The sequence below is a fragment of the Physella acuta genome, unplaced genomic scaffold (assembly GCF_028476545.2).
Source record: "Physella acuta isolate Inbredline_101_S28 unplaced genomic scaffold, ASM2847654v3 ptg001433l, whole genome shotgun sequence".
NCBI lineage: Eukaryota > Metazoa > Mollusca > Gastropoda > Physidae > Physella > Physella acuta.
In genome coordinates this window covers 57,320-70,285 of record NW_026732948.1, presented here as the reverse complement: position 1 = coordinate 70,285, position 12,966 = coordinate 57,320, and the positions used below count along the sequence as shown (strand labels likewise).

Genomic DNA, 12,966 nt, shown 5'->3' with positions numbered 1-12,966 from the left:
GTCCGGATTTTGAAACAAAATAAATCACTAATTATATAGATGTTGTTGTTTTTTTAACTCACTCATTTTAAAGGTCAATGACTTTAATGGACTTTTTAAAAGAAAGGTAAAATGTAAGCAAAATTTAGAGCTGCCTCGCGCATTCCTTAATACAGCGGCTCATTCCAATTGACCGCGTCAAATTGATCTAACCAGAAGGATCTTTCACAAAGTGACCCAAAATTATTCGAAAGGGTTAATATAAATGGCTACTGTCAGTCTGAGTTCAACAAAAGGGAGGGGTCTCTTAAAAATGTCATGAGGGGGGGGGGGGGGGGTGGACACTGGTTACAATTTATATTTTCTGTATATATTAGATATGTTTCTATTTCGCCCAGGATGCTGAAATGCTCCGGATAAAACTGTCTGAAAGAAACTCTGCGCCCTATTCCCACTATTACGGTGCTTGAAGGCACAGTGAATCCGTCACTAGTTTACAGTTTTATAATTTTAGTTACGCTATTTTAGGAACATTAAAATAGTACACTTATTATTAACCAAAAAGTTTGTCTTTAAAAAATATTTTTTAATTTCTATAATTTTTTATAAAATGCTTTAGCCAAGCACAAAGAAAACAATAGCATTGAATAACAGTTAAAAATATTTGTTTGTTTTGGTGAAACTTTTTGTGGATTAAAAACCAGAATTGTGTGGCCAGGTGCTCATTAGCAACTGTCAACAAATGCTTCCATTAAGATACAGCAGTGCGTTAAAAAGCATTATTCATCTTTCCTTTTTACATTATTACAAAATCAGTTAACTTTATCACGTCCGAAGTTGAATGTTACATGCATAATGATTATTCATAGACAAGGCTGCTTTCTAGGACAAATTTTACACTCACTTTGTGAGAGCATTTAACAAAATTTTAAGAATCTATAATAGCTAAGATGCAACATAATGCACATACTATAATAATTCAATTATGCAACTAAAAAAATTAATGCACGTGAGTTATTAATTTCTGCGGTACAATTTATAAACAAGAAGCAAACTTTTAAATAAACAATAAATAATTTTAGTTTATCTGATCTTTTCCGGATACTGAAGTGTAATGAGCTAAGAAGAATCGATACTATCAAAGTGGAAAGAAATCGACGATATTTACTTTTGCCCTGTACTGTAGGCTATTGAATTTATTTGTTAAACTTCATTCATGGTATCCTCACATATTTTTTAAAAAGTTTTAGTAATTATTAAAAATGATTTTCCAATCATATGCGCATCGCAATATGTTATCATAATTAAAACTGTCACAAAATACTCCATTAGTAAGCTTTACGATGAAGAGCAATGGGTGTGGCAACTGTGTATAATTAATTGGTATATCATCATATCCTATTAAGGTTCGCACATAGGCCAATTCAACTGCGGATTGGGGTTACTGTAATTATGCCTCAAGTTAATCATCTGCACTGCAATAGGTGGGCAGACTTGTAAGCTTTTTATAAATTTAATATTCAGATTTTAGTAATTTGGTCAAGTACATTCAACTAGCTTATCGCAACAATTAGAAAATTATTGGTACATTAATACTAAATAAAAGGCCTTGAATTATTTTAAAATATTTTAGTGTAGGTACAACTTATTTTGTAACCGAGTATAATTTTTTAGCGAGTATCGATACTTCTCCACCATACCTTTGGAAGTTGTAGTGGGTACCACCGCCATTTGCCACTGTTGATGTTATTTTTCTAAGTCACGGCATTGGCTTCGTAGTCACAAGGACATTCAATAAGGAATGATACACACTCCAGACAGGTAATAATTTATTCGTTGAAGTTTCCTTTGCTTTTGTGCATTTTAAAAAGCAATGCGTACCATTAATTATGTTTGGTAAAATCCGAAGGTTTTTGCAATTTTTTGCGTAGCCAGGTTTGGTTTGACTTTTTCCCCGAGCAATAACATAACAATCTTCAACAGTACGCTCGTTTTACTAGATATTTTGTTTATATCTAACATAATGAACTAAAACATTTTTAAAATTGCATTTTGAAATATTACTGTGTAAAAATACTAATTTAGTTGAATCACTATTATTTCCTTTAGCCTTACGCCTTACTTACACACTGTTGCAGAGTTAAAACAAGCGCATCCGCATATTTATTTATCTGATCCCCAGACCCTAGTTTTTCATTCTCACTTGATTGAAAATGGAGAAATAAATGTTCAAGACCAATATTCATAGATATTATTAAAAACTAAATATCAAAATAAAGAAAGATTCCCAGTTGAGTGGGAATAGACACTTCCTATTTAAAATGCTAGTCGATTAATTTTGGTGTGAAAAGCCTTAAAAATAATTAGGCCTAGAGCCAAGGCTGGCTTTGGCATTAGTAAGAAGGATAAAATTAGGGGCATTATTCATTATTAGGATTAGGCCTAATACTTATTGAATTGATATCGTGCAAAGTTAAGACAGTACTCCCAATTGCTAAATGTAAGTCATTGTAGGTTGTAAGATTGATCAAACTAAATCTTTTGAATCTGAAACAGAAGATGATTTATTAAATATATAGGCCTATAAATAAGTAGGCCCTAGCAAACTTGCTTGCAACTAAAGTATTGTGCATCCACAATAAATATGTAGACTTTGTAATTAGAATAAGTTCAGAAAGAATTTAACTGATATTGATACAGCTTTTATATTCACTTGACTCAAAATATCTTGTTCAATAAGCCTAATAGTAATTTTTTTGTTCAATAACACAAGGACCCCTTCGAAACTGGATTTTATGAGTAGCCATCAGCCACTGAGGTAAATAAGTAAATTAGTGATAATAAATAATGCTATAGTTTTTTTTTACCAACATACATTGATTAGTTTAAAATAAAGGCCTAAACTCAATTGTAAAAATATAGACTAGCGGTGAAGTGCTGGGCAGAAGTATTAAAGGGCAAATATTTTTTATTGTGTATGCCCAACATGGGTTGCAAGAATAATGTTAATTTATGGTTGCTGTACATCTTTTGGTGGAGTATAAGTTGTACCCTTTTTTTTCTATTATTTATAGTTATCTTTCTAACGTCATGTATAAAAAAATGTTTGTTCCTTACTATAGATCTTCAGATTGCTTTTGTGTTAGCAAAATAGTTTTAACTGTCGATAACAAAGCTTAAATGAGTAGATAAAGATGCTATTTTAAAGACATTTCATTGCAGCAAAAAGTTTTTGTTAAAATTAATTATCACAATTAAAGGACAGTTTTTTTCTTGTAATTTTCAGTAAGGGGGTTTTATTCACCTAGCTGAGTATTTTATGCTCAACATTTTTATGTTGATGAAAACCGTAACATATTTATTCTGGAGTATGCCATTATTATAATTATACATATATGTGTGGTATGTATTTATAATTATAATACAGTGTAGTTGCTGGTGGCTGCTCCTGACAGAAAAGCCTTGAGACTAGAAGGTCTGCAAGTAGTTTAAATTTAGTACTGATGACTATTTCAGTGTACATCATAGTTACAGTTGGTCTGATGAGACCGGCGCTGGTGCCGGCAAACGCTCAAAGATGTACCACTCCACACCAACACCACCCACTACCACAAACTCCTTGAGCACTTGGGACATTGACGGTGGTCTGGCTGCTGACTTTGATGGTTCACTATCTGGGTTGGGCACGGAGTTGGGCACTGCCAGCTACAATATGAGGTAAATGGTTGTTGATTCTAGCAGTCAGGTTATTAATGGTGATTGTCAAGTTTTTTATTATTCATGTGCTTTATTCTACTTTTTCAGTGAAGCTTTACTCGCTCTGCCTGTGTTTAAACAGGAAAACTTGGAAAATGGGTGAGTGATTTGGGGTCATCTAATGTTGGGTGAGTTAAAGGTGGGGAGTATTGGCAAACATTTCTCACATGTTTTTAGTTTTATCCATATATCCAACAGTCAAGATTATAATAAACTCTTTATAAAACAGTCTGTCCAACTCCTTTTGTTATACCACAGGTTTCAGTATATCTTGGGTGCGGCCACATCACCTGCTGTGAAAATGAATGAGGAGACTTTAACATATTTAAATCAAGGTTACACCATTCATATTTATTGTAGAAAGTTAAAATTTGAACATTCTTTTTAACACCCCCCCCCCTCCAGCTTCTTATAATCCATATGCATTCCTGATATGTCAACATTTATAAGAATTCTTTTTTTTTCCAGGGCAGTCATATGAAATAAAGTTAAAAAAACTCGGTGACTTATCAGAATTGCAGGGAAAATATTTACGGGTATGACACACTATTTTTTGATTTGTCATGAGAACTATCTGCTTTCATCACACGTCTTTAAGATACTTTTATAATACTGAACATTACATAAAAAAATCTTTTTTTTTTACTACAGTTTATGTTTTAACTTGTGTTTTTTTTCTCTAGAGCATTGTGAAAGTTTTATTTCATGATCGAAGGCTCCAGTTTATGGAGAAAGAACAGATTGACTCCTGGAAACAGATGAGACCAGGGGAGAGAATCCTAGATATTGGTTTGTTGCATTCTCATGTGGCACCATGTCGAGTGGCAGAGGGTTTTGTTTGCATAATTAGGGATGGATTGTGAGTTTGTGATATTTTCTCACCAGACACTTTGTCCTCAACCTTAATTTAAAAACTCTCTTCCATTCATCATTACAGTCCTGTTGTAAATTGTGCTTATTCATCTTAGTGTTTAGCTATTTGCCGCTTCCTATTATACTTAGGGGCTTTTGGTTGGGGCCTAGTTTAACTTGATTAGGCCACCTAAAATTAATATCCCCATCTTAAATTCTGTGCTACATCCTCTGTGCCAGAGCAAGCCAGCAATGCTGATTGTCTTGAAGAATGTGACAATCAGTCACCAATTGAGCAGTTTAACATTCCATTATTTTCATTTCCTTTAATTAGAAATCTATGGTTTAATTAGATGTTGTGCACTGGTCGGCTTCAATCTGTCAATCAGCATTACTATACCATACCATTGTAATTGTCTAACAGAACTTAGTCAGTTTGGGGGAGCTAGAATTGTCATTATAGCACACATATTCTAACTTGCCCCCACACAATTGTGAATGGTTAGCTGGGGATAGCTACCCTAACAGAGAAAGCTCCTAAATTGGCAACTGAAGTTGGTAATGCGTAGCATTTATTTGGACTATATTGGCAAAGGTCAAAAAGCGTCACAATCCATGGTTAGCCCATGATCTTCATCTAATAGCCTGGTACTCACCTGACGATAATTCTATTGGTGCATCCATTGTCTCCCGCTGCAAAATCTATCCATGGGAGATGGCTGTACGAAAGATTTAAATTTGTTTCTGGAAAGCTTTTATCACAAAAACAAAGATTATTTTAAAATCAAATTAGTAATAAGTTTAAGTGTAATATTTGTTGAGTATCTTATGTACATTTTGTTAATTTCTGACATCTTTGATTCAGATATTCCCTTATCATATGGGCTTGTAAATGTCAACTTGGACCCGGTGCGCTTGAATCAGCTAGAGTTTATATGGGACCCCACCAAGGAGACTGGACTGTATGTTCGGGTGCACTGCATATCCACAGAGTTCACTGCCAAAAAACATGGTGGAGAGAAAGGAGTGCCATTTAGAATACAGGTAACTGATCTGTGTATCGCTGGCTAGAAAATTTTGTTTTAATCGAGTAATTATTTTACAGTTAAGTAACCTAACATTTTGTCTGTTTTCTCTTGTGAATGCAGGTTGAAACATACACAAATACAGATGAAGCTAAGTTGCTTCATGCTGCTTCTTGTCAAATTAAAGTGTTTAAGGTAAGATTTTACTTTCACCAAGCCATGAGTTTAAAATAACTTAGATTTGCAGCTCATTTATCAAACTCACAATACTAACATAAGAGGCACAACTGTTTGACTCACAATAGTAAAAAAATATTAAAAAGAGAAGATTTAAAATTTGTCAAAAAATTACATTTTAAAACTGTTTTATTTTTTGTAATGGGTATTTGGTATTTAATAACGAGTAACTATTATTTTGTTCTTGTTTCAGCCTAAAGGCGCAGACAGGAAACACAAGACAGACAGAGAAAAGATGGAGAAAAGGTCAGAAGTGGAGAAGGTAAGGTCACATTTCTGACAATAATTCACGGGACATATATCTGACAGTTACAGCTGTTTGATCAGTCGTGTTTGATGTGTATTGACTTGCTTGTCTCTTTATTCTAGGAGAAGTATCAGCCATCTTATGAATGTACAGTTCTTACTGAGGTAAGTTTTTTAGGGAATAGGAAACATAAAAATAGAAGGAATTTTCTACTGCTGCTGTTCAGATGCTTAGCGTTTATTTGTGCTGTCTTGTAGAGTAGTCCTTTAGCTATATAATGATATAACAGTAACACAGTGTTTAGTCTCAGTTATAGCTGAATGATTGAACAGTTGAGGTCTTGTGCTTTCATAATTCTTGACCAGCATTGATGTCTGGGTTACGGGCCACTGAGATGCCACTCCCTCAATATGTTCTTGACCAGCATTGATGTCTGGGTTACGGGCCACTGAGATGCCACTCCCTCAATACGTTCTTGACCAGCATTGATGTTTGTGAGATGACGCTCCCTCCATATTGAGGGAATGGTTTTTTTTTTTTACCATGGCAGAAATCTCCTTGTAGCAATCAGAGATGTTGGTTATTTACCCACTTGTCCGACATACAACACTTAAATGTTCAGGAGCTGTGGATTCTGTGGGCAAGGCAACTCCCAAAACTGATGAGACTACTCAATGGAAATTTAATTACTTTAATTGAATGTTGTTTTTTATTATAGGTACCTAAGGATCAGATTTTGCAGGCCAATACAAGTTATAATAAAACACAGTCTCTAACCAGCAGTTTTGCTGAATTGAAGTGAGTACTTCATACATTTTTTGTTAACAATCTATATAAAGCCGACTCATTACTTTTTTCTGTATTTAACGAGTAGCAAAATTTTTCAAAAACCAAACTGCAGAAGTTTTGTAGTGTCTCTATGTAAAGATATGTATGTGTTAATGTAAAGTTACCTGTGTTTATTTGTGTTTCAGCTGCACGGCTTCACCAAACCCCTCCATCAGCCCCCCACAGAGCACAACTCCCCACACACCACTGCCCTTCTCACACACACAGACCCATGAGCCAGTTGATGTACTCTCTGGGGTAAGTCTTTGCTGTTTTTCTTTGCACATTTCCCCTACCAGTATTGCTGTTAGGGTCATGACTAGGGTTAGGTTTAAGGTTGTGATATGAGCCAAGTATTTACAAATACATCCTGCTGACAAATATACACTCTCTTATCTATACATAATACGGTACCTCGAGATACAAGTTTAATTCACTCCATAACATTGCTGTTGTGTCAAATTGCTCGTTCCTCAAATTAATTGAAAAGCCATTAATCCTTTCCAGCCCCAAAAATGATTAATGCTAAGCTCTTAATGTCACTTTGATTAACTTATTCGTTCACCACGTAATGCTACACTTTATTCCCAAACTTAACAGAATGTAAACTAAACTTTGTTGGAACATAATTGAACCTAAATGCTCCAATATCTTTTTACTTTTTAAACACACTAACCTGGTTGCTCGTGTCTCAGATTGTGCTTGCATGTCAAAGTACCACTGTATTTGGGAATAAATTATAGAATAAAATAATTGCAGAGAACTTTACTCAAATAGGGGATGGAGTGGTCTAGCGGTAGAGAGCTGGACTGCTAACCCGTAAGTCTCGAGTTCGAATCCGGGTTTAAGCCAGAGAACGTCCCTGAGTCCACCCAACTCTGATGGGTACCTAACTCACGTTAGGGAGAGTAAAGGCGGCTGGGCATAGTGCTGACCACACTATCTCTTCAAAAGCCGAGGTCACAGAAACAAGTGAACTCTACTTCACTTGCCCCATAGACCGTCAGGTTTGAAAGGGAAACTTTACTCAAATAGGTTAAGAACTCCACAATGTCAGCCACAATTTCATCTGATCCTCTATTTCAGCCTCTTTCATCTGATCCTCAATTTCAGCCTCTTTCATCTGATTCTCTATTTCAGCCTCTTTCATCTGATCCTCTATTTCAGCCTCTTTCATCTGATCCTCTATTTCAGCCTCTTTCATCTGATCCTCTATTTCAGCATCTTTCATCCCTCTATTTCAGCCTCTTTCATCCCTCTATTTCAGCCTCTTTCATCCCTCTATTTCAGCCTCTTTCATCCCTCTATTTCAGCCTCTTTCATCCCTCTATTTCAGCCTCTTTCATCTGATCCTCTATTTCAGCCTCTTTCATCCGATGCCCAAGCAGCTGATGTGGCTCAGTGGCTTCACTACCACAGATTCTCAAATTATGTTCGTGTATTCCAGAATTTCTCAGGTTGGTACTTTCAAAACCACAGTCATTTATATCATTAAAAATTTATAAAGGTGAACAGTTGCCTGTGTTTTTATGAAATAATAAGAACCCATTTATATATTGACAGGTGCAGACCTGCTTCGTCTAAGTCGAGATGATTTAATACAAATTTGTGGCTTGGCTGACGGCATTAGATTAGACAACGCACTACAAGCTAGGTAAGTGGTGATTTTTATCAACACAATTTTCATAATTCTACTTGATAACATCGCTCATAAGAGTTACCATGGGGAAAAAAAGAGTCCACCTCATATTTAGACATGACAGTTGAAAATGTTAGGTCAAATTCTTACCTGGTTGGGAACTATGTCAGTAGAGTGGGAAATGATAGATGCAGTTGTTTCATTTGAGGCTTCTCTAGAGTAATTACATTAATTATGTAAATGACTAATTAATTACGTTATCTTTAAACATTGAAAAAATGTGCTTCAGCTGAATTCTAACATGTATACATTTCAGAAACATTCGACCACGACTTACAATCTATATCTGCCAGGAACCAGAGTCAAGTAAGTTTTTTGTGAAGATGACTTTGTATGTGAGCATTGTTTGGATGCTTGGTGCCTTTATTTGTACAGAAAATTTTCCTATAAAAATGTTCTACTACTATTTGATTTAACTTTTCAGTTTACCATGCGTTGTACATGGACACTTTGGTGCTAGAGGAATTTAAAGTGAAACTTTCCTCCTTGTTTGGCATCCAGACCCAGCAGATAGGGGACATCTACATGCAGGGACCTTCACAGATTCATATACTGCTCACTGATGATGTAAGACTTTTTTTAAGGTTCTCTCTGGTGAGCTGACTAAACCGTTAACCACCTAAAGTCCATGCTGACAAGACAGTTAACCACCCAAAGTCCATGCAAACATTTTTACTCCAGACAAACAGCAGTTTAAAATAAAAATATTTATAGATATTCTTATACTTGAGAAAATGAAAACCAATAGGATTTTACTTGTATGTTTGAACGCAATTAGCATAGTAATTTACAAAAATAAAATTGAAATAATATCCAACCTAGAAACAACCTTTACTATTATTTTAAAAAGTCAAGTTAATGAATAAAAATTCAGCATAGTCTTTGGAACTTTTTATTACTCTATTAGTTCCATTATAAATAAAGCCTAAGCACTTTTTATTAGTTTAAATTTTGCTTGTTATATTAGCCATAATTTAGAAACCAATGTAATTTTTTGTGAATATTCCGTTAATTTCCTTCTTTCTGTAGGTGATACAAAACACACAGGACCAAGCTCGATTTGTTGTTGAAGGAATGAAAGGTAATTGATTGGTGGTTGATTGGTTGTAGATTAAATGAAAGGTAATTGATTGGTGGTTGATTGGTTGTAGATTAAATGAAAGGTAATTGATTGGTGGTTGATTGGTTGTAGATTAGATGAAAGGTAATTGAAAGGTGGTTGATTGGTTGTAGATTAAATGAAAGGTAATTGATTGGTGGTTGATTGGTTGTAGACTAATAAAAGATGGTTGATTGGTGGTTGATTGGTTGTAGACTAATGAAAGATGGTTGATTGAATGAAAGATAATTAATTGCTTGTAAGCTTACGAGGGTGGTCTTGTTTTTGTAAATTTTCTCTAATGCTCTCTTCTAGACAAACTAAAATGTATTTATGCTAACCAGTTTAAGGCTGGAATAAAAGTCCTTTTTATGATAAAACTTTTCTAATCTCTAAAGCTAATTCTTTCTAGCGTTTTTTTCTCTCAACAATAAATTTCTAACCTGATGTTTCAGATGAGAGTGGTGATAAATACAGAATACTTTTAAAGACTGTAGGGGATCGTTAATTTTTCTGTAATCACGTTATTGTTTTTGTTTGATACGTTTGCTGGGAACGGAGTAATTGAAGGATGTCCTCCACTCAAACTTTTGTACATACACGGAGGACGTCAAGCGTGATGTGTACATACGTGTTCATTCACAAAGTGTTTGGCTTGCGGAGGAATATTGGACAAACAGAACATTTTCAACAGTTTTACTCTGACCGGCGTATCTGCTGTCAGTGATTTGTAATTCCACAATGCTTTATACTATCTCACTGTGACTAGTGTGATTGAAGAAAATGGCAGATGTATCAAGGTGTTCCGAGTTGTTTGACAAAAATTTTTGCAATAACTTTATTCTTGTACATGCGGTAAATGGGAGGAAGGAATGTCTATTTTTATTTTCTGTTTACCAGAGAGAAATCTACTTATGTATTATCTTAATATTACATGTGTAATATCTTAGCAAATTACATATTTTTAATTTCAAGAAGAAATGTTATGAATGCGTTTTAGATCTTTATGAGTGACACTGTTTATATACATATGTACAATACATAGCTTACATGAGTCAAATGATTGCCTTGGATATGTGTACAGATTACATTATTATTTGCACAATCAACATTCTCAATCATACATTTTAAGACATTACTGAAAGATGAGGTCTCTGTTCATTCATTAGTCTTGTCAATTTTTATTATGTCAATCAAGCTTGGGGTGGTTTTAAAATGTTATTTGTAAGCTGAATGCACAGTTTAGGTCCTTGGTTGTAACTCCGGTGGATGGAATAGCTCTTTCTTTTTGAAATGCTTTTATTTAATATAGAAAAAAATGGTTTGATGATTCATTAATTAATTACTTGGAAGGGAACAAAGAAATTGTTTACTAAATAAACATGTTTTATATATTATAATCTAGAATTTTATGTCATGTGACGTTGGTTTTAAAATGCGCAGCCAGTCTATCTTTGTGGAGCTGTTGAATGATTAGCTTCACTGTATGGGGGGGGGGGGGGGGGGGTGACTGCAGTTTGTGTGTGTGTGGTGATGAGTGTGAGAATCATGTGATAGTGTGTAGCCACCTAGAGAAATCAAGCTGAAATATTTGGTTTACAAAAGTGATGAGTTGAATGATCTTCTATTTACAAGAAAATATTGAGTTGAATGATCTTCTATTGACAAGAATATTGAGTTGAATGACCATGCTGCTTTCATGAAAAGGTTTTTTAAACTCTAACACAACAGGCAATGTTCAGTTTAAATCTCTTACACAACAGGTAAATCTCTTACACAAGAGACAATGTTCAAGCAATATATAATATATCGCAGCAGACCCTGTCTAAAGAAAGATTTTCTCATCAAGTCCCTGTACTCTAGCTGTGAAATAGTTGAAAGTTCTGGATGAGACAACTCTTGGTGTTCTTGCTGCATTCATCATTTACTGCCAAATAGAAATAAAAGATTTTAAAAAACATTTTCCCAGTATTGGTATGCTAAATTTTGCTAGAATCTTATTTTAAATTTAAAAATATATAGCGCCGTTTTAATATTTTATCTACTTACCTACCCTACATGTTTTTGCATTGACTTCATCAGCTTTAAACCAAACATTATTTTGAATAGCCTGTGGTGACCAGTTTGTGCAGTCCTGTGGAAATCATGTGATTGGTAATTTTTTAAACGTGGTTCTCTGCCCCATTATTTCAAAGTAGTTAGTGGGTGAAGGGCAGATCTTTATATATCCAGCGACTGGGGTTAGGGAGGGGGGGGGGCGTGGGAGGCAGTCCTTAAAAGGTCTGTCTGTGCTTACATAAGGTAGCTCAGTCCAGGTGATACGTAGGTCAGGTGTGACATACTTAAAGCAGGTGTGGGGTAACCAGCCCCACCCCCATAAACGTTCGTCTGTTAAAAGCGTTCGTCTCTAATGCTGGTGTGTCACATGTCAGCCGCTCTAAATAAAATCGTAACGTCAACTTTTCACATTCCTTAAAATACATTTTCAAAACCTTTCATCTAAGAATAAAGGTTTACATTAATTATTTATTGTTTTTCGAAAAGTAAAAATTATGTCAAGACGTCAAGTTTTAGGAAATAAGTTACACTAGAAAACCACTTTTTGTGTTAGTGATTTATTGTTTGCACACCCAAAATTGCGCTCCGATTCTTTGAAAAATAAAAAAAACCGAACAACCGGTTCTTGAGCGGGTCAGAGTTGTCAAAAGGTAGGTGTAGAAAGACGTTTTGTTTTAAATAAGTAAAAAATAAATAAAATTATATTGTTGCGGACCTATATTTTGGAAAAAAATATCTTGACTTAACTGTTTGATAAAGTTAAGCTGAAAAACCGTAAATACTTTTTGAAATAAATTAGCTTTAGGACTAAGCGTCAATATTTTCGGCTTCCGATGGAGTTAATTATAGAATCTACTTCTAGTTTATTACTATATAGCTAGTAGATCTATATAGGCGGGTCTCAAATAGAGCCTTTCATATATAGACTGTGCTATGTCGTGCTGTTTTTACTCCCACCCCCTCTAAAAGATCAAATTTTAACAGGACCCCCCCCCCCCCTTCCCAACGGCATTCTTCGTTTCAATTTATGAGTTATGATAAAGGGATATCACCGAGCTAGAGTAATTTTGCCGAAAATATTATTTGAGTAGTTTCCCTTTGCTAGTAAAAAAAATTCGATCAAATACTGCTTATATTTATATTCACTTTAAAATTTAAAATTAACCTTTTATAACAGCACAGCTCT

The 12,966-nt window shown here is 34.7% G+C and overlaps 1 protein-coding gene across 2 annotated transcripts; it reads left to right on the top strand.

Annotated features, from left to right (window-relative positions):
- The first annotated feature begins 1,679 nt into the window (after nt 1-1,679).
- LOC131927715 (transcription factor CP2) lies at nt 1,680-11,188 on the top strand. Of its 2 annotated transcripts, XM_059283487.1 has the most exons (19): nt 1,680-1,800; nt 2,753-2,797; nt 3,496-3,696; nt 3,784-3,834; nt 3,994-4,070; nt 4,204-4,271; nt 4,419-4,524; nt 5,453-5,631; nt 5,736-5,807; nt 6,043-6,111; nt 6,219-6,260; nt 6,815-6,894; nt 7,071-7,182; nt 8,288-8,381; nt 8,488-8,578; nt 8,880-8,929; nt 9,048-9,190; nt 9,653-9,704; nt 10,178-11,188. In XM_059283487.1, the coding sequence occupies exons 1-19, from the start codon at nt 1,781-1,783 to the stop codon at nt 10,228-10,230; spliced, it is 1,605 nt and encodes a 534-aa protein (XP_059139470.1). In that variant the 5' UTR covers nt 1,680-1,780; the 3' UTR covers nt 10,231-11,188. The 2 variants fall into 2 exon arrangements, with proteins under 2 accessions (XP_059139470.1, XP_059139471.1); XM_059283488.1 differs by lacking the exon at nt 2,753-2,797 and having other exon boundaries at nt 1,686-1,800.
- Nucleotides 11,189-12,966: the final 1,778 nt, after the last annotated feature.